This window comes from Bos grunniens, chromosome 19 (genome assembly GCF_055505025.1).
Source record: "Bos grunniens cultivar Pamir isolate PY7600 chromosome 19, Bosgru_T2T1.0, whole genome shotgun sequence".
Classification (NCBI taxonomy): domain Eukaryota; kingdom Metazoa; phylum Chordata; class Mammalia; order Artiodactyla; family Bovidae; genus Bos; species Bos grunniens.
In genome coordinates this window covers 25,055,483-25,079,914 of record NC_141183.1, presented here as the reverse complement: position 1 = coordinate 25,079,914, position 24,432 = coordinate 25,055,483, and the positions used below count along the sequence as shown (strand labels likewise).

The following is a 24,432-nucleotide window of genomic DNA, read 5'->3' as shown; positions in this document are numbered from 1 at the left end:
CAATTCCACATCTAGGGGTTTATCCTACAGGTACACTTGCACACAGGCCAAATAACATACACACAGGTTGCCTGTAGTAGCAAACCACTGGAAATGACTTAACGTTCACTAGAGACCTCCCCAAGGAACTGAGGTAACTCATAGAATTGAATACTATGCAACAGTAAGGGAGAAAAAAGGCGCTCCAAACCTATGGAATACATTCTGAGATATGTAGGTAAGTTAAAAAAAAAAAGTAGTAAAGGGTAGGTCTAATTTGCTCCATCTGTGTAAAAAAGGGAGTCTCATCGCTTCTGTATGTATGAGCTTGTATGAGAGATCACTGGAAGGAGAAAGACGATAACACTGTTTGCCTCCAACGACAGAGAAATTCCATGACTGTGAGACAGGGTAGGAGGAAGACACTTTTTACTCTACACCCTTTTATATCTTCTATGTTTCAAATCATAAAAGCAGATTTATGTGTGTTTCCCCCTTTAGGACACACATCCTTCTCTCTACCCTGCCTTTATGAAGAAGCAGAGAGCCCACTCCCTACCCCTGCCAGCCCACCAGCACCACCAACTCTTCTCTTTAGAGAAGAGACTCAAGCCACTGACACCCCTGCCCAGTGAACGTAAACCACCGTAAGAGAAGAGACGAGGCCTCTTCAGCCGACCTGTTACTAAACCCGCCTCCGCACAGCTGAGCCATCGCTGGACGTGTCCACACGCCCACCTCTGCCTTTTCCACGGTCTCAGAGAAGGTGAGAGAGAAGGAAGCCTTTGGAGGAAGAAATTGCTGGTTGCTTTGGCTGGTTTCAAAAGCACAAATAAACTTCTGATTTGGTTCTTTACCCTGTGTGATGGAGTTGTTTCTTTTTGTAAACTGGTATCAAAATGCTGGCTCTGGGCATTCTTAGCACCTCCAAACAACATGGGAAGGGACAGCCCAAGAGAAAACGAAAGCCCACCTACTTGGTTATTTTTATCTTTTGTGCTCACTCTGTCTGAAATGAGACAGGGCCAGAAGCAAGTTCTTGGAGTCAGCACATTGGAGAGTTCCTTTGGGGGGTCTCAGTCACCAGCCCCACTGTGTCCTGCAGGCTGAGGAAGTGCTGTGGGGAGGCTTGTGTCTACACAGCCCTGTTTCCTTTCCGTTTCCTGGGGCTAACCCTTGGGGTGTCTGTGCCTTGAAGAGGCAACAAAACATAATGGCTAAGAACATAACTTTGAGGGTTTCCCGGATGTCTAGTGAATGGGCATCCACTTTGCAGTGCTGGGGACACCGGTTCGATCCCTGGTCCCAGAAGATTCCACTTGCCTCAGAGCAACTAAGCCTGTACGCCACAACTACTGAGCCTGCACTCTAGAGCTTTCGAGCTGCAACTGCTAAAGCCAGTGCACGGCAAAGAAGGCCCAGGACAACCAATAAATAAATAATTTTTACAGTTTTTGTTTAAAAAAAAGAACATAACTTTGATGGAATTCCCTAGCAGTCCAGTGGATAGGACTCGGCACTTTCACTGCCGGCCCAGGTTCAATCCCTGGTTTCCCAATCGTGGGAACTAGGATCCTGCAAGCCATGTGAGGTGGCCAAAAAAAAAAAAAAAGAAAGAAACTCTGGAATCAGCCTGGAAACAAATTCCTCACCTTAGAAGGGGTGTACTCCACCTCACTGGGTCATTAAGAGATTAAAGGAGTTAATAAGTGTAGCATACCTGGAACACCATCTGGCACATAGTAACTGCTCAATAAAGTTTAGTTACTAATACCTGACCCTCTACACAAGAAATATTGAGAGATGGCCAACTGAGCAGCTAAGGAAATCTCATCTTCAAAGCTTCTCCTGTTCAGAGCTGTCCTGGATTGGCAGTATCCTTCATCCCGCCATCTCACAGCCCTGCAGTAAGATACCACTTCATGCCACGGGAGAGAGAAACTGGGAACAAACAGGGCTGTTGTTAGTGGATTCCAGGTTTCTGAAAAGGTCCTATGTCAACTATTCATTTCCAGATTTTTCTGACCCAGGAGTAAAACAAAAGGAAAAGATGTAAAAAAAAAAGAGGACAATTAGGTCTGGGAGAGGAAAAAATAGAGACAGAGATAAAAGGCACTACGGAAGTGTCCATGACAGCCCCTCAACCTTACACAGTGTGCCAAAGGAGAAGCAACCGCTAGGTGGCAGCAGATGCGCAGATGAACCAAAGGGAACCAATTGCCTTCCGTTTTAGGAACATTCGCACCAATCCCAGCCTACAGGTAAAGACAATGGGCATTGTTCTAAAGTGGTTAACAGAAGGAGCAAACAGAAACCACTCTATACCCAATTGCTTCCTCTGTGGAGAATCCTCAGAGTCCCAAGTCTGGAAGGCTGGTGGCTAAAAGAAGAGAATATCGTTGCACCACCACTGCTCCATGATGAAAGACAGAAAAGGAGAAACCAGAAGAGGAAGAGGAGGTATCTAGGGCAGGGTCAGAAGAGGTATGAAAGAGAAGCAAGGTCAGGTACTTCTCCACTCTACATAGTAGGACACTCAGTGGCATGACCTTTAAAACAAAGCCCCCTTACTGCAATAGTCCTTTCTGTACCTGCAGACCTGAGGAAATCATCTGCCAAACTACAAGGGTCTTTTGGCACCTCCATCTACTGCCCCACACTCACATCCTAGCTGTAAAAGAGGAAAAAAGAAAGTAGACTGGCCCTAAAAGAAACAAATGGACTAATTGGGAATCTGGTCCATAGCCAGCTGGCCTTTTCTGACCTTGTTGCATGCTGGAAAAGATACAGCAAGTTCAAGACCATCTACAAAGGGCATTCTCTGTGAAGGAGAAAGCAGTGGATTCCTACAGTCTGTCTGAAGCTAAACCTCATCTAGCAGATCTGCTCCATTCCACAGCCACCATCTTAGCCAACAGTCTCAAAAAGCAACTGGTTAATCAGATTACTGCTTCTCTGTTTGACTCCACTAACCAAATCCCCACCTTACGGCCTGTGACTAACTGGATAACTGGGGCATTAGAACACTTAACTAACCACATTATATGTAGGACGGCTTCTGAACAGCCACCAACTGCACGAGCAAACGGAACTTGAGAGGGGAGAGGGTACGGGTGGGACACCTTTTCCCTTCCTTGATTTTATGTTAAGAAGAGAAAATAAGAAAGCTAAAACCCTGTATTTAAGAAGCAAATGTACAGATATCCATTACAAATAAATATCTGTATAAATATCTTTACAGATAAATAATAATTAACACAGAACTTACCAACATCCACTGGATAATCTGACCTGAGATTGGTACAGTTGAGCCTGCATCATCCAAGCTGATATCTGAGAATACTAAATGCTCTGAAAGCAATCTTTCAGCTACATTTCATTAAAAATACATTTTTCCAGTGTGTTTCTTCTGTCATCCACATAGCAAAACAGCGTAGACATTGTTTTACAATTACTTTGATATTAAATTTTCTGACATGATGGTCTGTCTCTTAGAAATCTGTATTCAAACTATATCTTTTCCAACTATATCTTTTCCTTTTGGTGAATAAAAATGGAAAAGACAGAACTCCTATTAAGTCTCATTCCCTAAACCCAGACATTTTGATTCCATTTAAAGTGGGACCAAATCAATGTCATCCTTCTTGTTAGGAACAGATACCTTGGTAGCTCAGCCGGTAAAGAATCCGCCTGCAATGCAGGAAACCCCGGTTTGATTCCTGGGTGGGGAAGATCCCCTGGAGAGGGGATAGGTTACCCACTCCAGTATTCTTGGGCTTCCCTGGTGGCTCAGCTGGTGAAGAATCACCTGCGATGCGGGAGACCTGGGTTCGACCCCTGAGCCGGGAAGATCCCATGGAGAAGGGCACAGCTACCCACTTCAGTATTCTGGCCTGGAGAATTCCATGGACCATCACAAGGAGTGGACACGACTGAGCCACTTTCACTTTATGTAAGGAATAAACACATATATAAGGAATAGCCTACATTTCAAGTGTTAACTTTTTTAAAAGCTCATTTAACTTTTTTTACTTGCCCATTTGCACCACCTTAAATGTAGTTAGTTAGTCTTTTCAAATAGCAAAACTGAAGATGTGAAAGACTAACAAAAATCACACAAAATCTGCTGTTAAAGAGGAAATGACATAAGGGACTTTTGAAAATCGAGGTCTGCTGCCCTGCTTATTGAATCACTCCAGTTCTCTTGCTGTGGCAAGACACCCCAGTGACACATTCCCCAAATCCACATTCCACACCAATCACATAATAATAATGCACTGGTGTCACAAAGCCTCTGTCTGTATCGGGGGAGGGAGTGGGACAGTCCTGCTTTTATAAGTCAGTCTGAGAATGAGGGAGTGGAAGGAAGAAAAGAAAGAAAATAAACGAACGTATGTTCATATGTTCTTTCTTTTTCCCCTTCTCATCTTGCGAACAAAACTCCTGGATACCAGGGACAGAGGAGCTTTAATCTATGGCCGAAAGGAAACTCTCCCTGCAGTCTCCCCACCAGGAGCGACTCTGGGAGGATAAATCTTGAGTGGCACTGACTTGCTAATTCCCAGAGCACCAGCAGACTCTGTAGAGCTGACTTTAGAAAAAGCAGCCGTCTACATAGAGGATTATCCCTGTTACACAGCCCAGTGACTCAAACTAATTTTCTCATTTGTGGATTACCCTAGTCCCTCGCTTCCCTTCTCTTCTGCCCAGCTATTTCATTTCCCATTAGAATTTACAGAGCTTGGGCAGGAAGCTTGAAACTTAAAACTAAAAAGAGATTTTTCTTCTTCAAGGGACTTGAATTAATTCTCCCTGTTTTCCTATCAAAAATTAACTGCTGAGAAAACATGTTTGTGTTTTTGGATTTTTTTTAAGTTAGTATGAACTGACTACCCTTTTGCAACTCTTGGGATTCAATTAATGATATATTTTAAGATGTGGCCCATTTTGTACCAAAATCCTTTCTAAATATAACGCCCCCACCCCTAAAAAAGTATAGTATTTGAGGAAACTAAAGTACAATTAATAGACTATATAATTTATTTTCTAAATAGTGACTTTTTTTGGAAATGAAAGGGGGCATTACTAATAAGGATGCCAGAATCGTAGGTGTAAACAGGGATGAGTGGTCGTCCTAAAAATATGCCAATATGCCAATATGCCTAGGTTATCTAGTCACCAGGGGAGTGGGCAGCAGAGAGAGAGATGAACTGGTTCTCCTGGTACAATGCTTGTACCCTCTCCCCTGCAGGCCTGGCCCCTAGGCAAACACTGCCAACTAGGCTCTCATTTCCTGATGCCCAGGCTGTTCTGAGAGGCCTGGTGTCTCTGGCATCAAGCTGCTCACGGCAGTGGCCAGCCGTCGGCAGCTGTGTGTGTTCACTGCCTCACGGGGCCCATCACCGCCTGCCACCCCACCACCTGGCAGAGTGCCACTGAGGGAAGCATTTTGTGGCACCAGGCAATAGTATGCCACTTCCTTGCCTCCCACGATGGGAGTGAGTTCCAAGAGGTTTCTAGTGCAGGTCCTCAAAGAAGGCATCTGGTTCCACTGCAGATCCTCTCAGCCTGACAGCGAGCAGCTGGGCACCTTTTATCCCCCACATGCGATCATGGAACAGCAAGCAGGCTACAAACACCTCCCTTTGAACCAGTCAGGCACGGGCATTGCTCTGCCCTGAATCACCAAGATGGCACATGCACACCACCTACATTTCCTGGATGCCACCCATGGTGGGCACCCTGCTCAGCCTATCATTAATACATTCCACCTACAAGAAAGCACCTGGCATCTGGAGATTTGGGATCACCTCTTCCACATCTCCAAAGCAGTGCAGTGGAGGCGCGGGAGGGGAGGGCACTGAGCACCTACCGCTTCATTCTGTTGATTCCGGGCTTCTCCGCATGGCACTGGTGACATTGGGGCCAGATCATTTATGTTTGGGGCCTGTCGAATGTCCAGCAGCATCTGGCCTCTACCCACTAGATGCCAGTACTGATCCCCCCAGCACCCTCCACCCTTTCTGACAGAAGTGTCTCTAGACATTGTCAGATGTGCCCTGGGAACAAAACCATCCCGGTGGAGGACCATTGTCTAGGGGCCTATGGATGTGCCTAGGTCCAAGTAAGAGAAACTGCCTTGTCTTCTGTAAGTCTGCACTTTAGCGACTACATTAGTGACAGGGAGAGGCTTAGGAAGTTGGAAGGACAGAGTATAACTGTCATGAATTCTTCAGGGTTTAAGAACCAGCAAGCCAGCCCCCATGTTCAACAGGAACATGAAGATCTGCTCACCGGCACTGCCGTGGAACCGTACCACAAGAGTGACGTTCTCGAAAGAATAAACTGGCGCTTTGCGATTCAGAGAGCTGCACCACAGTGAGCCCCGTAGTAACTATCCTTTTTCCTGTTTCTGTAGCAGAAACCTAGAAGGGGTGCCCTGAAAGTCTCAATCAGGACTGAACTTTAACCCTGTGTACTATTTCGGGGCAAGAAGCCCAGGTTCCCAGTACCAGCATAGAAACCGCCGTGGTGCAAGGGCCCACGCTGGATCCGTGTGCTTGGTCTGGGGCTGGTGCGGTGCTAACTGCTCATCCTGGGCAGAGTCTGGGGGTCAGGACAGTCATCTTAAGGCTGTGATTTTCCTGATCCTTCGTGCTAGTTTAGGGGAAAGTCCTCTCTTACAGAATGGCTCCCAGGAGCTCTGTCAAGAATCAAAAAATAAAAACACAACCAAAACCCATCACTTTCTCAGGAGGCCAAAAGAAGATGAGGGGTCCAGGACCTTTGTCTCTGCCTGAAGAGGGCAGACCGAAGGGCCAGCCAGAGCGCTGTCCGTGCGGCCTCCCATGGGTCCCGAATCTGAGGCACCTGGAAGGGTTATTAGCAGGATTGGAACTCATCCCTCTGCTGGGACTAGATCATAATTACAGTAATTTTCTAACAGAGCTCGGCAGTAGGACTGTTTAATCAGCATCTGACTCCCTTGTGTTCCCAGCCCTCATCACTCAAGGAGAGGAGTGGGATGGCTCTTAAAGAGACAGTGCCTGCCTTTCAGCACTGCTAACAGATGTGCCCTAATTGGTAGAATATATCTAAGTCTTGTAGCTTACAGCAGGCAGGTTACATTGCCTCCAACAAACCGCTGCAGGCTCTCACTATTCTTGGCCTTCTGCTGGAGGGATTCGGGTCAGGCTGCTGATGGGCCTGATTTCCCACGCCAACCAGGCCACCAGGGGAAGGGACACACACCGGGCTAGAGCACTTAAAAGCCTAAAGAACTTAAACACACACAAAAAGGCTCTAACTAGCTGGCCCCTTCGAAAGGCTGTTTGAAAGAAGAAGTCGAGCAGGCTGAAAATAGGAAGGACTTGACAGCCGCAGGTGAGAAATGTTAATCCACAGATCACAGAAGCATCGAGTGAGCCTGCCCTCCCAGGGGAGAAGCCCTTGACAGCGTTCGGGTGGTCCCTTATTCTCAGTCGCTTCACCATCTCCGCTTAAGAGTCACACCTCCCTCCCTGCTGTGTCAGGGCCCTTGTTCCTTCCTTTGCTGGTGGAAGTGGACCCGGTCTCCCCTGAATGGAAGGAAGCAAACTGACTCTGCTCAGAGTCAGGTGCACTGTCTCCTACAAATGTGGCCCTTTTCATCATTTTGAGCATAAACGGTCCAAGTTTATCGATCTTGAGGTTTGAGGTTCCAGCCTTCCAGCTCCAAATCCAGCCGTTACTGAGGGCGAAGTGGTTGTCCTCCTGGGTTACTTCTCCCGCTGCCACGCTGGTGAGCCCAATGCCCACCTGGTCACTGCAGCAGCTGACAACTGTTCCTTGGAGAGAAGAGCTAGGGCGGATGAAGATGCGAGAACGAGCTGGGGCAGGGGGGTTTCCACAGCAGACTGAAAAACCCCTCAGCAAAGAAGGTGCAGTTGTACACAGAGCAGGAAGAGGGACACTCATCCCCAGCTCAAAGAAAGGTTACCTCGAGCCAGGTGACAGTCCCCCTACAGAGCCGGTCCCTGCTGGCAGAAGGCCGCCTGGGGAGGTGGCTGAGGATCAGTGCCCAGGCGTCCCGAGCTTGCCCTGCAGGGGTCTTCAGCTTGGCTTCAGCTGTACCTCAGTTGGCTGCTCACACATAAATCTGCAGAAGCCCCTCCAGCCTAGTGGGATGTCCCTGGGAGGCAGGCCAGGAGCTGAGCGGTTTCCATTCCCACCTTCAACCTCGCATCCTCCCAGTCCACTGCCCTCCCACTCCTGGGGTGTTAAGAATATTCAGCAAGAGCATGTAAACAAACTCACATCATGGGACTAAACTCACTGTCCAGTCAGACTGGTAAAGTCACGATCGCCTCCTAAGCAAAGCTACGGGGGTGGGTACGAGGCACCTGGGGCTCGGCGGTGTAGCTCTAGGGCCTCAGCGGCGAGCAAACCTTGGCTGCGGAGGATTTCTGAGAACAACTCTGAAAAGCTCTGCGGGGGAGTTTTTTCTCCTTGAACAGTGGGGGCTTAGTTACCCCTGTTTTTGGCCGTACCACACACAAGGTGTCCCATCTTCACTGCTGCACGTGAGATCTTTAGTCGCAGCATGCAAACTCTTAGCTGCGGTATGTGGGTCCTAGTTCCCTGACCAGGGATTGAACCTGGGCCCCCTGCATTGGGAGCATGGAGTCTCAGCCACTGGACCACCAGGGAAGTCCCCAGCTTTTTTTTTCAAGATTTTTTTTTGGGAAAAAAAAATCTTGTTTTACAGAAGTTGGGAAGTATCTCTTCCCAGAGTTCTCTTCCCACAGTTCTACCTGAAACATACTTTTTAAAAACCATGATCAGCTCAGTTTCCTCAAGCTAGAAAATAAGGGTCATATTTCCCCTGCCCTCTCCTCACTGGGCACCGTGGTCAAATAAACAATGTGTATGAAACTCATTTTCACACCCCACCTCCTCCTACACACACACACACACACACACACACACACACACACACACACACACACACCGTGGTCAAATAAACCATGTGTATGAAACTCATTTTCACACCCCACCTCCTCCTACACACACACACACACACACACACACACACACTTCCTCCCACCAAACAAAAGGAAATCTATGACTTTAGGATCACTTATCCGGTGTTACAGGAGACGAATAGACTTGGGCCACGTAAGTAACTGTCAGAAGAAAGATGACAAGGGGCTTCCCTGAAAGTCCAGTGATTAGGACTCTGTGCTTTCACTCTAGGGGACAAGGGTTCAATCCCTGGTCAGGGAACTAAGGTCCCACATGCTGAGCGACATAGGCAAAAAATAAAATTAGTACAGTGACTGTAAGTCAGACACAGAACCTACCTCAAACCCAAATTCTAACAAAAATATATTTCCATTCTACAAAACAGCTCAGCAGGCCACTGCCCCCAGTAGCTCTCCGTCCTCCCTACCGAGGCTATCAGCCATGGCGGCAACCACGCACACGGCGGGACAGAGCAAGATGGGAGAGCAGCAGACGGCACTGCCGAGACGGGGAGGAAAACCCATCTCTGCTGCTTTTCTGGTAACTCTAGGCCCACGTTACTAGAAAAACTCTCCCCCATTAGGACATCTCCTTCCATGGCCTACACTCAACTCTGCAAAAGACAGTGGCGGAATGGCGCCTGGCCTTGGATTGACTGAGGTCCTGCTGTATGCATTGCTGATAATGGATCATTAAAAAAGCCAGGAGTCAGAAAAATCGCATCCGTGTCTTTGACCGGCTCCTGCTGTCCCAGCAGCCAACCCTGCTGGCAGAACTGGCTGCTGAGCACCAACTCCAGGAAGAAAAGGAGTGAACAGAAGAAGCCGCCCCAGCTTGCTGTTTTTTGGCTGAGTAGGGAATTGACACAGACCACCTCCGGCTCCTGTCTGGAAGTTTCGAGATCAGAGAGCTTCAAGCACAGCTGGGTTCACAGCTGCACCATTTGGAGCATTGGACTCATTAATATTCATGAGTCATCCCCACCAATCGGCAGAGCGGATGCCATTAGCTTAGCATCTGTCGGGTTTTTGTGAGGGTTGTGTATGGAGTTTTTTTCCCCTTTTAAATGAACTTCTTTTGACATTTTGGATTTGCCTCTGTAGGTTTTCTCTCCTCGCCTTGCTCTGCTGCATCATATAAAAGAGAGACCCAGGGGAGGCAGGCAGAGAAGAGAGATGAGTCCCAGCCAGGGCTCGGCATCTGCCTGTTGACAAACTTTATTTCTCTTTCAGCACCTGGCACCTCAGACAGGCTGCAAGGATGGAAGCAGCATCAGGTAAATTATACCTAACAAGGTTCATGCCCATCACTGTGAGAAGAGCTGGATCCTGCCTCTTTGGAAGACAGTCCTTTCTCCAGTGGTGAACTTGAGCTGCGCACACAATGCAGGAGAGCTGCCGTGCACAGTTCTGAACCATTATTTCCACGCTGATAAATTCATGATTTATGAAAGTGACTACCGCCAGCCCTCAATGCCTCCTCCACTGCTACAGCTTGTTAGACACCAACTGCAGCAACAGTCTTAAATACTTGAATTTTATTTCAGGCCAAAGCCCCGCAACTCTGAACTAAATGCCATGACAGTCCCACAGCACAGGCGAGTAGTAGAAGAGCCCACGGACAGGGTGCGGGGGCCAGGGGAGGGAGGGGCGGGCGAGATGGAGAAGAAACACACAGACGCCAGGGCAGATAAGCAGAACGCCAGCGGCACGTCTCCTCCAGCTCCAGCTCTCAGAGGAGAGAATTACGGCAGCAGGAGGGCAGGACGCCTCATTGTCTGAAGGAAGGCGTGTTGTTTCTCATCTCCATCCCCAGAGCCCTCTCTCCAGGCAGAAACAAAGCCCCCACACCCCACTGGACTGAACAGACGGCCTCCCGCAACACAGCAGAGGGACACGTGGTGGCTGAAGCCCTGGGGAAAGGGAGCTGTTACTAAGGGAGAAGAAAAGGATTCAAACAAGAAAGGAGCTCAGCTAACCCTGCAGAGAAGACAGTCCATCTCGGCTTTATAACCACAGAGGCAGGGACAGTCCAGGGTATCTTTTCCAAAACAAAGCCCCCTGAATCGTTCCCTGTCCTTTGGCTGTGACCAAACCTTTCTCTTTTGTGGATGGCCACGAGCTATTTCACAGGCCTCAGGCCCCATAGAGCCAGGCCGAGGTCCTGGGATGCGCAGGAAACCCCAGTGTCAGGAGTCACAGCACCGTTCCATTCAGTGGTTATGAGTGGAGGAAAAGCAAGGAGGTGGGAGACAAAATATTCACCCCCCTGTCCATGCGAGGAGGTAGCAAGAGGCCAGCCTCCCAGAAACCAGCGCTCCAGGGGCTTCAGCAAAAACAGCCAGTTGGAACACAAGGACACAACAGAAACACAAGCACTTCTGCTGGAGCGATCTCTGATAAGGCAGCTTAAAGTCTGCCACCTACAGGTCCCCACCAGTCACCGGAGTCAGTGCTCCTGGACCCATTAACAGACATCTAAAGAAATTCAGCTTCCAGGAGAGTAAATATGGGGTTTGGCTCAGAACCAACAACTCCTGGGTCTTGTGCTTAACTTACAAACACCTGCACAGTGTCTTATCCCTATCGAAGAAGCCTGAGGAGTTATGACCAATCTCCACAGAGCCAACTTGAGCAGAGGCCATGGTAAAACAGGAAGCAGACCAGCCTCCCACCACCAGCCTGTGCCTAACCCCACCTGAGCAAGTCTCCCTGCCTGCATCACCTTCATCCACCTCAGAGCAGAACCCAGAGCTCCGAGGAGAGCTCACTTCTCCAAAACTGTTTCCAGCTGACCAGGGTCCAAAGGCACAGCATGGCCCCCTCCCAGGACCCTCCTCACAGGCTGAGAAGCGGAGAGTCCCTCATCAGGTCTTGCAAAACCACAGCATGATGGAGAGGAGGTGGGTGGGAGGGTGGGGCTCTCCAAGGGAGGAGCCTCGGAGTCAACCACAGGAGCCCACACCTCGAACGGATCCTTTTCTTCCCCGGGAGGCGGTGAGGGAGAGCTCCTCCTGCCGGGTCTTGGGAGAAAGCAACAACTGGAAAAAAGTGGGAAAGGGAAAAGGAGGGCATGAACAGGTAAACAAAAATCAACAAAGACAAGTGAACGGACAACAAGGGAGGCCTATTCATACAAGGAAACAGTATTTGGCCACAGGAAGGAACTCAGTGTTGCTATGCCCCGCCACACGGACGCACCGGGAAACGGTGCCAAGTGAGAGAGGTCTGGCACAAAAGACCACATGCATGACTCCATCTGTGTGAAATGTCCAGAAAAGGCAAATCCACACACACACGGGAAGCAGGCAGTGGTTACCAAGGGCCAGGGTTTGGGGCTGGGGAGTGTGGGAGTCACTGCTAATAGGCACAAGGTTTCTTTAGGGCTGATGAGAATGTTCGAAAACTGGCTGTGATGACGGATGGCTGCATGACCTCGTGACTAGACAAAAACTACTGAACTGGACATAAAAGGGGGAGTTTTATGTATATGAATACATCTCAATAAAGTTGTCATCTAAGGAAAGCGGGGGTTGGGGGAGAGGATAAAGAACAAAACAAATAAGAGAGCCTTTTCTTCTTTCTCCCCAGCTCGCAATAGGAGAGCCATCTCCCAGGGACGAGTCAGCACAGACCCAAGGCCCTCATGCACAGGATGACAGGGGCCCTCCTGAAAGGCTACCAATGCCATCTTACTTTCTCTACCAATGGACACCTCACCAGGCCAGGTTACAGTAATCCTAGCCACTGGTGTCTCAGAAAAGAGCATTCAGTTACCTCTTAGGCTGGTCTCCTTCAGCCAGGTGAGAGGAGCCCCGTCTCTCTTCCTGGGCCCAGCCGCAGTTGGACATAGCGTAGCGCAGAATGGCGTCAGAAACGGACACAGGGCTCCGGCCCTGTACACAGGCTTCTATCTCAGGCACTGAGAGCTGGCTTTGCAGGAAGAGGTGTAACTGGCTGTCTGACAGGAGGACCACGCTCTGCAGGACCCTGGGCAGACAAAGGCAGAACAGCGCAGAGCGTCAGCCCTCACAGCAGCTGGCCCAGCCCCATCCTCTGAGGCCTTCTGGCTCCAGTGAGAGCTGAGGGCACGAGCATCTGACACAAACATGCCTGTGTGCTCCTGGGGGCCATTCTGCACAGCACACACACCCCTGCCATCCCCCCAGAGGCAAGTGCCAGCCCTCCAAGTCCACTCACTTTTCAAGAAAGTGCTGCAGACCTTGTCTTCGCTTCTCAATGAACTCATCTGAGCTGCCAAAGAAGGTTGACTTCCCAGGAAGTTCAGGTACCGGCCTGTGGGGTCACACAACGTAACACATACCCAAGATAAGTAATATCCCAGTCACTCCAGTCCCTGATCAAGAAAATCCCCTAAGAAAAGACACAAATCAACACAAATAGCATTTGATAAGCGGGCAGGGGCAGAGGGCTAACACCGACTGATGACACGCCTGTTTTCAGGCACTGTGCTAAACGTTTACAAACCTTACTTCATTTACCCTCCTCAAAACCCTGTGAGAAGGATGTCAGCATACCCGTTTTAATGGTAAGGAAATAGAGAAGTTGAGTAGATTTCCCCATGCCACACAGCTAGTAAGCAAGCAGCAGAGCTGGCGTGTGAACCAAGCCTGGGCCTTACGAACTCCATGCTGCTAGACTCCACTGTTTACAGAACCCACTCCCACCATCAACTACTATTTCAAAAGGAAGAAACTTGGACATGGAGACATGGAGGATGCTGGGTCCTTGTGTGTAAATTAAGGCTACCATCTCCAGTCCCGAAAGATCATGTTTGGAATTTTCTAAAAGTAGTCAGGTTGCAGCAACTCATCCACAAACTCTTCCAGCCTCCCTCGCCTCTCCTGTGAGGCATGGCACATGCTTTAAAACAGCAGGCCAGACCAGAGGATGCAGGATCTGTTCAGAGGAAGTTCCGACTGGCTTACGAGGGCCTGACTCATGACGGTGGCCTCATCAATCCCACAGGTTACCTAACTGGCTAGGTCATTAACAAAGTCACCACAGCACTCAGTAACCACACTGTGCTGGAATCACTGTCATAAACTGCCTCCAGTTTTAGGGCTTATCTGCAGCGTGTAGGTGAGGAGTGAGCAATAGTGCCTGTCCTAAGGCTCTCAGTCTGTCGTAACTCTGGATAAAGGTCTCTACACAAAAAAGAAGACGGGGAAAAAAGAAAAATCACAATTTTTACATATCAAACGGACTGGAACACCATCAAATTAGTCCAGGTGCTAAAAGTTCCTGATAACCAGTGAAGCACATTTACACAGCCAGCAGTACCTCTGTTTAGCCCTATGCACATAAAAAAGAAAAACGTTCTTTAGATTTGTTTGGCTTTGTTAGGTCAAAATATTAGAAATGAGAACTCTGTCGTTACTTTTTTTCACTGACTTGAAAACATAATTTAAGAACACATTTCTCAGCGACCTTAGTACCTCTGCCCAGTTTTCTTCATTGTAAACTCCAGTTGCCAAGGAAGAACCTAAGAAGCCGGCCTTGGACCCAAGAAGGAAGTAAAAGAACTCACACTAAACCCGCATTTCTCTGGAGCTGCTTTCTCAGCCACACAAACTCCCGGTAGCGGCGGCGCACACAGGACGTCTTGGCGGTAAAGGCCTTGCTGTTGGTCTACAGGAGAAAGCATGTGAAAAGGGTTTGGTGGAAAAGCCCAAGTTTACACAAACTCCCCGTCATCCCTCTCACCAAGGACTCAAGTCACCAGGCCACAGTCCCAGTCAAGGGGATCCAAGCAGAGCACAGTGCCACCCAGCAGCCTGAAGACAACTCAGGCGGACCCCAGGCTCTCTTTCCTCTCCTCCTTCCTTTTCTTCTGTCAATACCTCCAGAAACAGGTTCTGCTTAGGACTGGCCCTCAGCCCTGAAAGGTATATTGATCCCAATATCAAAGTCAGATACACTTACATGAAGGAATATCTTATAATCCACATAAGAATTCCAGGAGCCCTCATTCTGCACGCGGGGGTCCTGAACACGCACAGTGATCACCTCCTAGAGGTAAGAAACGCTCCTTCAGCTTCAGCGCAGCCACACGCTGAGGTGGTTCCAACACACGGCGGCCAGAGTACTCCACTCAACGCCAGCTTTCACTCCTCTGCTCATTTATTCATTCAGTTCAGCAAATATTTATTGACCACCCTCTATGTGGCAGGTACCATGCTAAGGCACTGGGGGCAGAACAAGGACAAGAGACAAAAATCCTTGCCCTCACAAAGCTTACGTTCTAGCGCCTTCCGATGAATAGAAAGCTAGTGGAAAGGGAACCTCATTTCTCAGTCATGCCTTCACTACTGATTTCCCTCTTCTCGCTTGACTCTGAGCACATCAGAACCACTAAGGCATCACTGTCAGAACACCACCACCGAGCAGTATCTGGATCTCCCAGAGCCCCTCAAGCTTTCAGCCAGATGTTCCCCGGAAATCATGTGCTTACCTCCTGCTCTTGGTTCTCCAACATCCTACACCAAAAGCCCATTGGAAGGAAACATCTGATGAGAGACAGGAGATACAGGATCAATCTCTGTTAGTATGCATCTACTCTCACCTCTCTTTGCCAGGGCAAAACCCTGAAAATTTTTAAGCGACCCCCCTGGGGAAATCCAGGCAACTTTTTTTGTTCTTGTGTAAAATTTAAGAGGAAGCAAAAAAATCCACCCACACGAGCTACTGCACACAGTCGCTCAGTCATGTCAGACTCTGCAACCCTTTGGACTGTAGCCCATTAGCCCATTTTCTCTGTCCCTGGGGTTTTCCAGGCAGGGACACTGGAGCAGGCTGCCATTCCCCTCTCCAGGGGATCTTCCCAACCCAGGGATCAAACCCCCGTCTCCTGTTGCAAGAGGATTCTTTACCTGCTGAGCTTTTGAGGGAGCCCCCACACACTCATGAGCTGGGGGCCAAGCTAAAAGCCCTGAGGGATTTACCTCCCTTCTCAGACCATGGCAGGGACTCTGAACCAGGGGCCACCTCTAGCCAAAACAAGTTCAGGTCAACAATGTCACCTGAGGCGGCCAGAACGGGCAGGCTGAGCTGTAAAACCTTTCTGCCTGAGAATTGCTGGACCCACACAGCACAGCTCTCTAACTGAGCCTAACACCGCCCCCTCCTGGCTGTCTAGAGAAAACCAAAACCCCACAAACGCCGAGGCTCCTGTCTCCCTTTGTCTTGCTTAAGCACACTCAGGACCCCAGAGGCAGATCTGAGTTGGAGAGTTCCGGGGGCACCTGAGCGGGTTGCCCAGTTGTGACCTTCTCTTAGCTAATTCCATTTCCAGAACCCAAGCCAATGGTTCTAATCATTTCCTCTCGACATGCGGTTTGTACCTCTGCCCAAGCACCCCAGAGCTGCACAGGTCGATTCAGGATGTTTTCCACTCCTTTGCAAAGATTCATTAAAGCCTAAGCCACTGATTTCCCCCAATGTGGCAGTTTACATGCGCAGCAACATCGCCCACTCCAACAAGGGGACCATGAAGGCTGAGGCACAGGGTTACTCAAGTCCAAAGGGGCCCATGATGTCACCTTCTGTTAAAATACAGCACTAATCTTGTTACTCCTAGAACCACTTCAACAGCATCCACTCTGGCTGCTGCCTCCACCCCCTTCTCCTCTCTTAAGAGCGGAACAATAAGGTTTAATTTCCCTTTCCAATTTACCTTGAAATGAAAACTGACTTCAGCCAATATGTACTGCCAACAAATGATCCAGGCTGGCTCCTGGGAAAATGAGACTATCTCTAAGCTCTCCCTGTCCTCCCCCCCTGCCCATTCACACACCCACTCATTTTTACAGTCCCACAATTAATTTTAAACACATTCTCTTATTAGTTCTGCTTTACCATTAGAAGAGCATGTAATGAGTTTCCTTCTACTTTATGTTGTGCTAACACAAGGCTAACATTTCAGGAGGAGAGGAAGTCGTTTACACCACAAAATTAGCAGGGCATACAGCTTTCCCAATCTTTTCTAGAATACCAGAAGGTCTCTCCACACACAGACACTGCATGCAGAGATGAAGCTGCATGATATAGGACAAATCCCGGCTATACAGCCCAGCAAACCGGAAACGCTGTGACTGCAGTGCCATATTAAGTAGTACACTTGCTGACACTCTGACTTTTCATCTGATGCGGTCACTACACAAAGGCCCTGAACTGAGAAGTGGGAAATCCAATTCCATAACAACTCATGTATTACATCCTGGATGTAAGCAGTCTAACTGCTGTAACCAAAGGGATCAGGTTGACTCACTGTGAACAATTAATCTCCTCAGATTAAAACAAAAAAGTTTCTTTCTCTTCTCATTTCAGGCATTTGGTATATTCCCAGCACAGGAGCAAAATTAAATACACCGAAGTGTCTTTCCACAAAAGTAAGGGCAAGAAAGATGACAATAAGGCAATCCACACACTAAGTGAAGCTCACGAATCTCCAGGGCCTTGAAAAGTTTGCCAAATTCAGGACCATAATTCAGTAACTAAATGGTCATCACTCTCAGGCTCAAGAAGAGTGAGCCAAGGGCCGAGAGCAAGTATCTCTCCTTTCTTCTGGGACTCACACCACTTAGAAACAAACAGCTATAAACTGGCTTAAAAAATATCCGAGGGGGGGAAAAAATCCAAGGACCCCCAAGATGCTATACACTTAACCCTAAAATTTGGAGAAGGAAATGGCAACCCACTCCACTACTCTCGCCTAGAAAATTTTATGGATGGAGGAGCCTGGTGGGCTACAGTCCATGGGGTTGCAAAGAGTTGGACACGACTGAGCGACTTCACTAACCCTAAGATTAAAGGGCACTTAGAAAGCTTCCAATGTAACTTTCCTTAAAAACACTGGACAAACACAAAAACCTAGACTTCAAGGAATCATTTCTAGCAACTACTATTCTCTATCAGCTTCCTCCCTGTAGACCCCACTCCTCAGGAGGAAATGAGGCATTTCTGCCCTTGGGGGAAAAAGGGGAAGCTCTTAATTTTAGCTCTATGATCTGGAAGATGGATCCGTGTGTCATCCAACTAAGGATAGAGTCAGTGGCCCTCTCAGCTACTTATGCAGCGCCAACTACATTTCCTGGGCCCTTTCAATCACGTCTGAAGTTTATTTTCTCCACCTGTACCAGCACCAGTATCTCCGGGGAAAATCCAGTTGCTTTCTATTTATAAAGCAACCTGTAAGTGTCTAAACAATTCCAGGCAGAAAGTCAAAGCTTTAGCTCCACAATTTTCACTCCCATTTAAACTAATACTTCAATACTTTCTAAAACTTCAAGAGGCATGTTAAAAAAAAAACAAATCCGGTGATAAAAGTATATAAGCCGCCGAGACTCCCATCCCTTCTTGCTCATTCTTCAGCCCTTGGTGCCGGATAGCAACTCAAAAAGCTCTCCTTCTGAAACACCCACAAGTAGCAGAAGTAGCTCCCCAGGTCTGACCAACATCTGCCCGTTCTCAGCTAAGCAGCTCTGCTCCATCCTTTTGTTCATCTGTAACTTGCCACTCCTTCTACTTCCAGCTAAGTAACAAAGGCAACCACAATCCAGCGCAAGAGCCTCCTGTGTCCCAGTAGAATACTTGCCATTACTCCTAGTCCCGGCGTTCGGGTCAACGTAGCAAACTCCTGTATTCCTTACGAACAAGGAGCCAAAGGACGACGTGGTCCTTATTCCTCTTTGCCTACTAAGCTTGGGGAGTGGGAAGGAAAGATGCTTTATATATTTTATAAAACTAAATGGAAAGCCAGGTTTCCTTCCTTGGATCCGGACCAAGCACCCATCTTCATCCCGGGAGGTGAAGCTGCTCCTTTCCTAGGATGTCCAGCAAGGTCCCCACCTCAAGCACCACTGCTGACGCTCAAACCCATGGCCCTTACCAGAGAGTAGCACCCACCCCCCGCGAACCCGTCCACGCCCCCTCACCTGAGAGCAGCGCCCACTCCCCACAGCGATACCGCCAGCGCCCCACCATATAGTAAAGAGTCCCAGGTTCTCCTTCCGGGTGAGCGGCCGGCGCCCCGGTGCACGACGGGAGAAGGCTGCAGGCACGCCAATCCCTGGTGCCCAGGGCGCCCCGCCCTCGCAGGCCCTGGCTCTTAGCGACAAGCACCTCTCGCGGCGGCGCACTCCGCACCGCCCAGGCCCTGGCTGGAATCTGGATCCCGCACCTCTCTCTTGGGGCGCTGCTTGGGGGACGAGAGCGAGGGGAGGAGAAGGGGCTCTGACGTCCAATCCGGAGCCGCGTCCCGCCCATTGTTGTTAAGCGCCGCCAATCAATAGCCAAGAAGCGTACCTGACTGTCCAAAAGTGGGTCCAGGAGCCGAGAGGTGTGAGGGTTAGTCAGCGGTGCTGAGCGTGGGAGAATCAGGAACGTGGGAGCCTCTCTCAGTCTGGAGAGGGTGCCCGTTTGAACTCTGTAGGTTTCGGTTCCCCGGCGGAATTATCAAGGGGTCGCCCACTCAGATTCGAAAACTCGATTGTCCTAGCGAAAGCCGAACTGCGGACAATCCTGCAAACACTGCAAGTTCGTTCACTTGAGAGACAAACGTAAGGAAGGATCGCGCAGCTAGTCAGTAAAGAAGGAAGAATCCGTTGACTATGATGAAGATTTTTTTTTAATACTGTTGAAATGTCTTAGCAAAGGTTAATTTCAAGGGAAAAGTTACAGTCACAAATACAAGCTCTGGAGTTAGAAGATGTGGGCACTGCAGTGACCTTGTGGCCCTAAACTGGTCTTAAATCTTTGTCTTAGTTTCCTCTTCTATAAAGTGGAGACAGCTCAGAACGTAAGGTGCACTTAAAGCAAGTTTTGCCAAACGTTTTTGTCTCAGGATCCCTTTACATTCTTAAAAATGATTATGGACTCCCAAAGAGCTTTTGTTTATGTGGGATGTTCACTGGATTGGAAATTTAAATTGAGAAATTTAAGAGCATGTATTAATTCACCTAAAGCTAATAATGGACTTCCCTGGTGGCTCAGATGGTGAAGAATCTGCCTGCAATGCGGGAGATCTGGGTTTGATCCCTGGGTTGGGACGATACCTTGAAAGAGAGTATGGCACCCCACTCCAGTATTCTGGCCTGGAGAATCCCCATGGACAGAGGAGCCTGGCAGGCTATAGTCCATGGGGTCACAAAGAGTCAGACATGACTGAGCGAATAAGCACAGCACACAAAGCTAATAATGGGGCTTCCCTGGTAAAGAATCTGCCTGCAATGCAGGAGACCTGGATTCAATCACTGTGTTAAGAAGATCCCCTGGAGAAGGGAAAGGCTACCCACTCCAGTATTCTGGCCTGGAGATTTCCATGGATTATACAGTCCATGGGGTGGAAAAGAGTCGGACACAACTGAGCAACTTTCACAGAGCTAATAATAAACCATTACATGTGAACATAATATATTTCATGAAATATAACTACATTTTTTTTTTTAAGTATTGAATGAAAAAAAAAGAAAAAAAAGAAGTATTGAATGGGTGCTCAGTCACTTCAGTCATGTCTGATTCTTTGCAACCCCTTGGACTGTAGCCCTCCAGGCTCCTCTGTACATGGGATTCTCCCAGCAAGGTTAATAGAAGGGGTTGCCGTTTCCTCCTCCAGGGGATCTTCCTGGCCCTTGAATAGAACCCGTGTCACCTGTGGCTTTTGCATTGGCAAGCGGATTCTTTACCATTGAGACACCTGGGAAGACCCTCTGAGCAGAGTGGCATTATATTACAGTTTTGCAAATTCCCATGTGCTTCCCCATTCGTTCGTTGTACTGTTTTTTGGACAAGGAAATCCAGAAAATCTGGTCTCATGCAGATAACACAGCTAGAAAAGGGAGAAGTATCTTTAGCCTTCTCTGATAATTGTGGGTACTTTTTAAATTTTAATCCAAAAATGTCTTATTACTCACTCTCTGAGCTGTTACATGGGAGCAGGTGGGGTGTGCATGGGGACTGTGGACAGCATGGGGTCTCCGGGGTTGGTAAGTACAGAGCTCACACTGGACACCAGGCTGCTTTCCCACACTGGAGAGATGAAGGACTTTGGAGAAATTCGTAACTTTTTCTGGAACAATCTGAAGGGAAGTCCTGCTGCCAAGTCTTGGACCCAGCCATGCCTCTTAACCTCCAATTTGTGTAAGATGCCGTGGTATCTGCACAGGTGGCCCCAATGGTTCTGTGCTGAAAAGAAAGTTACTATTTCCCAGATGCAACTAATGGTGGAAGAGGTACAGGAAAGGTTCCGTGGTGATGGCAACCTGCAGAAGGCTGTCCATTAAGAATGAGCACCTGTGGGGGTTGGGATGCCAGAGTCCTCCTCCTCAGAGGAAGGGCAGCCAGGAAGTCATGGAGCTCTTCTGAGGAATGTTCTGGATACAGAACTGAGTGTTGGCCCCGCTTGGGATGGGGCAGTTTGCTTACTGACTTTTAAGAAGTTACTTCTCAGATTGCTCAATCATTTCATTTGGGATCACTTTTTTGAAATTGAGGGACCAAATTTTCCAAGTGAAAGTTATCTCATTTATCAGGGCCAGCTAGAGACGTTTTTCAGCTTCCTTCCAAACTTGAAAGATGCAGGGAATGCCCAGCTTCCAGACACTCTTAATGAATCTTGCCCCCCATCCTACTTCCATTTTGCTTTTGGTACAGACAAGAGGGAAGTTGACCACAGTCTGGTTAAGGCTAGAAAGCATCAGGCTGGAATTGTAGTGGGACAATCCCATATGGAACCATGTGGTTAGTCTTGATGTGGAAGACACCACTGATGGAGAGTAAAATGCCTGATTTCTAAGAAGGAGGGCAGTGGGTGAGGGCATATGGGCCTCTATGCTTCCCATTCCTGAACAGCTCTTTATTTTCTTTTGGCCATGCCACAGAGTAAGGGGGATCTAAGTTCCCCAACCAGGGATTGAACCCATGCCCTCTGCATTGGGAGCACAAAGTCTTAACCACTGGACCACCAGGGGAAGTCCCTGAACAGCTCTTTTAACCATCTTATATGCTCGGGATTCACTGTACAAGTTAAAAACAAACAAACCCTGGCATGGGGCATAGGTGCCAAGGAAGAGAAGTATAGTATTTCAGAGAGAACAGAAACTTGCTCTGGACTCAACCCTCTTTTGTGGCAGAAAGAGAAAAGGACAGTGATGTCTCTAGTCTCTGTGAATTCACAGTAGAAAATCACAAACAGATTTGGAAAAGAACTTCACACCGAAGTCTTCAGTAAAAGGACAGATCTTTTCTTCTCTCTGGAGACTGGCTTTTTCCAACTTCAAAGCTGGTACTAGCAGGTCCACCGTCACTGGGGAAATAGATTTTCTTAACATTCCTCAGGATCATCTCTCTGCTCTGGCTGGTTGGGGGCTCTTGACATTGCCCAGAGCTCTGGAGAAGTGTTCTGAGAAAGTGTATGCTGCTAATGTCCCCTTTGAAATAGGTGAAAAGGACACAGCAGGAGTTCCATTCAGTCTTGACAGGGCTCTGCATTTAGAAGGCGGGTCTTCCTTCTTCCATCATAACACGGGGGAGAGCTTAACTCTTGATTAGGGGCAGAGACAAAGCAAGATACTCTGGCAGGGTGCATGTTGATAGCCAGAGCTGCCTGGCCAGCTTTAGAGCAGCTCAGTGCTGGTCCAAGCAGGGCTTCTGAACTCTTATTTGTTAGTAGCAAAACTCAACAAATGGTAGTTCCTTAAAAGTTAGTTGTAATGGGAAATCTAAAACCATTTGGAAAATATTCCTGAATTATACAGTTCTTCCAAATATTTTTTATTTTTCTTGGCCACGCCAGGAGGCATGTGAGATCTTAGTTCCCCAACCAGGGATTGAACCCACCCCCCTTGCATTTGAAGCTCAAAGTCGTAACCACTGAACAACCAGGGAAATCCCCCAGATCTTCCAACTATTGATCCATTTCATTATTCAGCATTTTAAAAATCACATTTATTCAAATCATCAGTAATCTCATCAATCTTGTGAAGCCATCAAGCTCACTGAAGACTAGGGTAGGGGCTTGGAGCTTCAAAAAAGGAGGGCAATTCACAGTACTAGAAAGAGAGTAGATGTTTGGTAATTAGAAGTTTACCCAGTCTTGCTGAAAAAGTCTTTCAGGGGAAAAAAAAAAAGTTATCTCTGGTAAGAGCTCTTTTTTAATACAGGCCTCCTATCTAAATTCTGTTGGGTAGTTGTTGTTAATGTTCAGTCGCTAAGTCGTGTCCAACTCTTTGCAACCCCATGAACTGCAGCACACCAAGCTTTCCTATCCTTCACTATCTCCCAGAGTTTTCTCAAACTCATGTTTATTGAGTCAGTAATGCCATCCAACCAGGTAAAAGTTTTTCCTAAGTCTGCTGGGTGTTACTGCCTTCAGCTCAAAATAACCCACAAGCCAATGTACCATATTTGTGGGTGGCATATTCTGCTCTACTTCAGCACAATTTCCAAAAGTATAAATTATACTTGAAAGCTCAGATTTTGTCACTGGCAGAAATACTTTCTTTCAGTCATTTTCCTTGAAGTGACAGATCCATTTTGTCCAAATATCCAAGTTGAATGACCATAGTTTTTGTTATTCTTTTAAAAAAAAGGTATTTAATGAAGAAAAGCAGCTAGTTCAATCCACACCTCTCAGACAGTTGCACAACTATATACTTCAGTAATTAGCAGAGCTGCTCTATGTATATGTCAAATTTATCACATAGAACATTAAAAAGATAGAAGAGATTTCACAAAATTAATCATTTGTACTGCTTTATCAAGGACACCCTTAAGTGAAAGTGGACTCTTGATTGTTTTATTGCATTGTAGCAGTGAAGAATATAAATATAATACAAGTTGGTGCCACACTGCCTTGATTCCTGCTAAGATGCCAGCAGTTTCATCCGGTTTTACAATCAGTGAAAATACAAACACAATGAAAAAGACCAAATATTGTCTTATTATTATTATGAAAGTAGTTTTGACCATGCAGACTCCCTGAAACCATCTTAGGCACTCCCAGAGTGTGTCGACTATATCTGGAGAACCATAGAATATATCTGCAGAATATATCCACTCATTCATAACAAACACTGAGCCCTTTAGATAGTCTAGGCACTGTCTCAGGCCTAGTAAGTAAAGTAAAGCAGTGAGCCAAACAGGAAAATACCTTGGCCTTCTGGAGCTTGAAATTCTCAGAAATATAAGAGCTTGACATCACTGTACCATGTATTAATAAATGCTTTTAAATAAATTAATTAAATAATTTTCACAAACAGGCAGTGGCCCATCTCTGTCTTGTTTTTTCAACATTAATTTCTAACACTGGATAATGGGGTGAATCCTTACTGTACTTGAAATGCAGGCAAGTCACAGCACTCTAAGTATCGATCCCTTAAGAAAAACCAGTCACATCAGGGCTCTGGGTGTGTGATTTGAGAAGTATAGGTAA

The 24,432-nt window shown here is 47.7% G+C and overlaps 2 protein-coding genes across 12 annotated transcripts in view; one reads left to right on the top strand and one right to left on the bottom strand.

Annotated features, from left to right (window-relative positions):
- Positions 1-835, top strand: part of SKAP1 (src kinase associated phosphoprotein 1) — a 304,655-nt gene extending 303,820 nt beyond the window's left edge. For all 5 annotated transcript variants that reach the window (XM_086358049.1, XM_086358052.1, XM_086358050.1 and 2 more), the window contains one exon: positions 481-835. The gene's annotated coding sequence lies outside the window, so the exon portion shown is untranslated. The remainder of the gene's footprint in view (positions 1-480) is intronic.
- Positions 836-10,175: 9,340 nt separating this feature from the next.
- Positions 10,176-19,022, bottom strand: SNX11 (sorting nexin 11). 7 transcript variants are annotated; one of them, XM_086358060.1, is made up of 8 exons: positions 18,938-19,022; positions 15,457-15,511; positions 14,928-15,014; positions 14,533-14,633; positions 13,182-13,277; positions 12,759-12,971; positions 11,778-12,022; positions 10,176-10,354 (listed from the first exon to the last, which is right to left on the bottom strand). In XM_086358060.1, the coding sequence occupies exons 2-8, from the start codon at positions 15,496-15,498 to the stop codon at positions 10,200-10,202; spliced, it is 939 nt and encodes a 312-aa protein (XP_086214186.1). In that variant the 5' UTR covers positions 15,499-15,511; positions 18,938-19,022; the 3' UTR covers positions 10,176-10,199. The 7 variants fall into 7 exon arrangements, with proteins under 7 accessions (XP_086214186.1, XP_086214180.1, XP_086214182.1 ...); XM_086358054.1 differs by lacking the exon at positions 10,176-10,354 and having other exon boundaries at positions 10,505-12,022; XM_086358056.1 differs by lacking the exon at positions 10,176-10,354 and having other exon boundaries at positions 10,505-12,022; positions 18,598-19,012.
- Positions 19,023-24,432: the final 5,410 nt, after the last annotated feature.

What these genes read in the sequence shown, in the direction of transcription:
- SNX11 (XM_086358060.1), bottom strand. Translation starts at nt 15,498, where the DNA reads ATGGGCTTTTGGTGTAGGATGTTGGAGAACCAAGAGCAGGAG. An exon ending in ATTATAAGATATTCCTTCAT is followed by an intron (nt 14,634 to 14,927) that starts GTAAGTGTATCT and finishes TTTCTCCTGTAG; the next exon opens with ACCAACAGCAAGGCCTTTAC. An exon ending in GAAGGAGACCAGCCTAAGAG is followed by an intron (nt 12,023 to 12,758) that starts GTAACTGAATGC and finishes ACTTTTTTCCAG; the next exon opens with TTGTTGCTTTCTCCCAAGAC.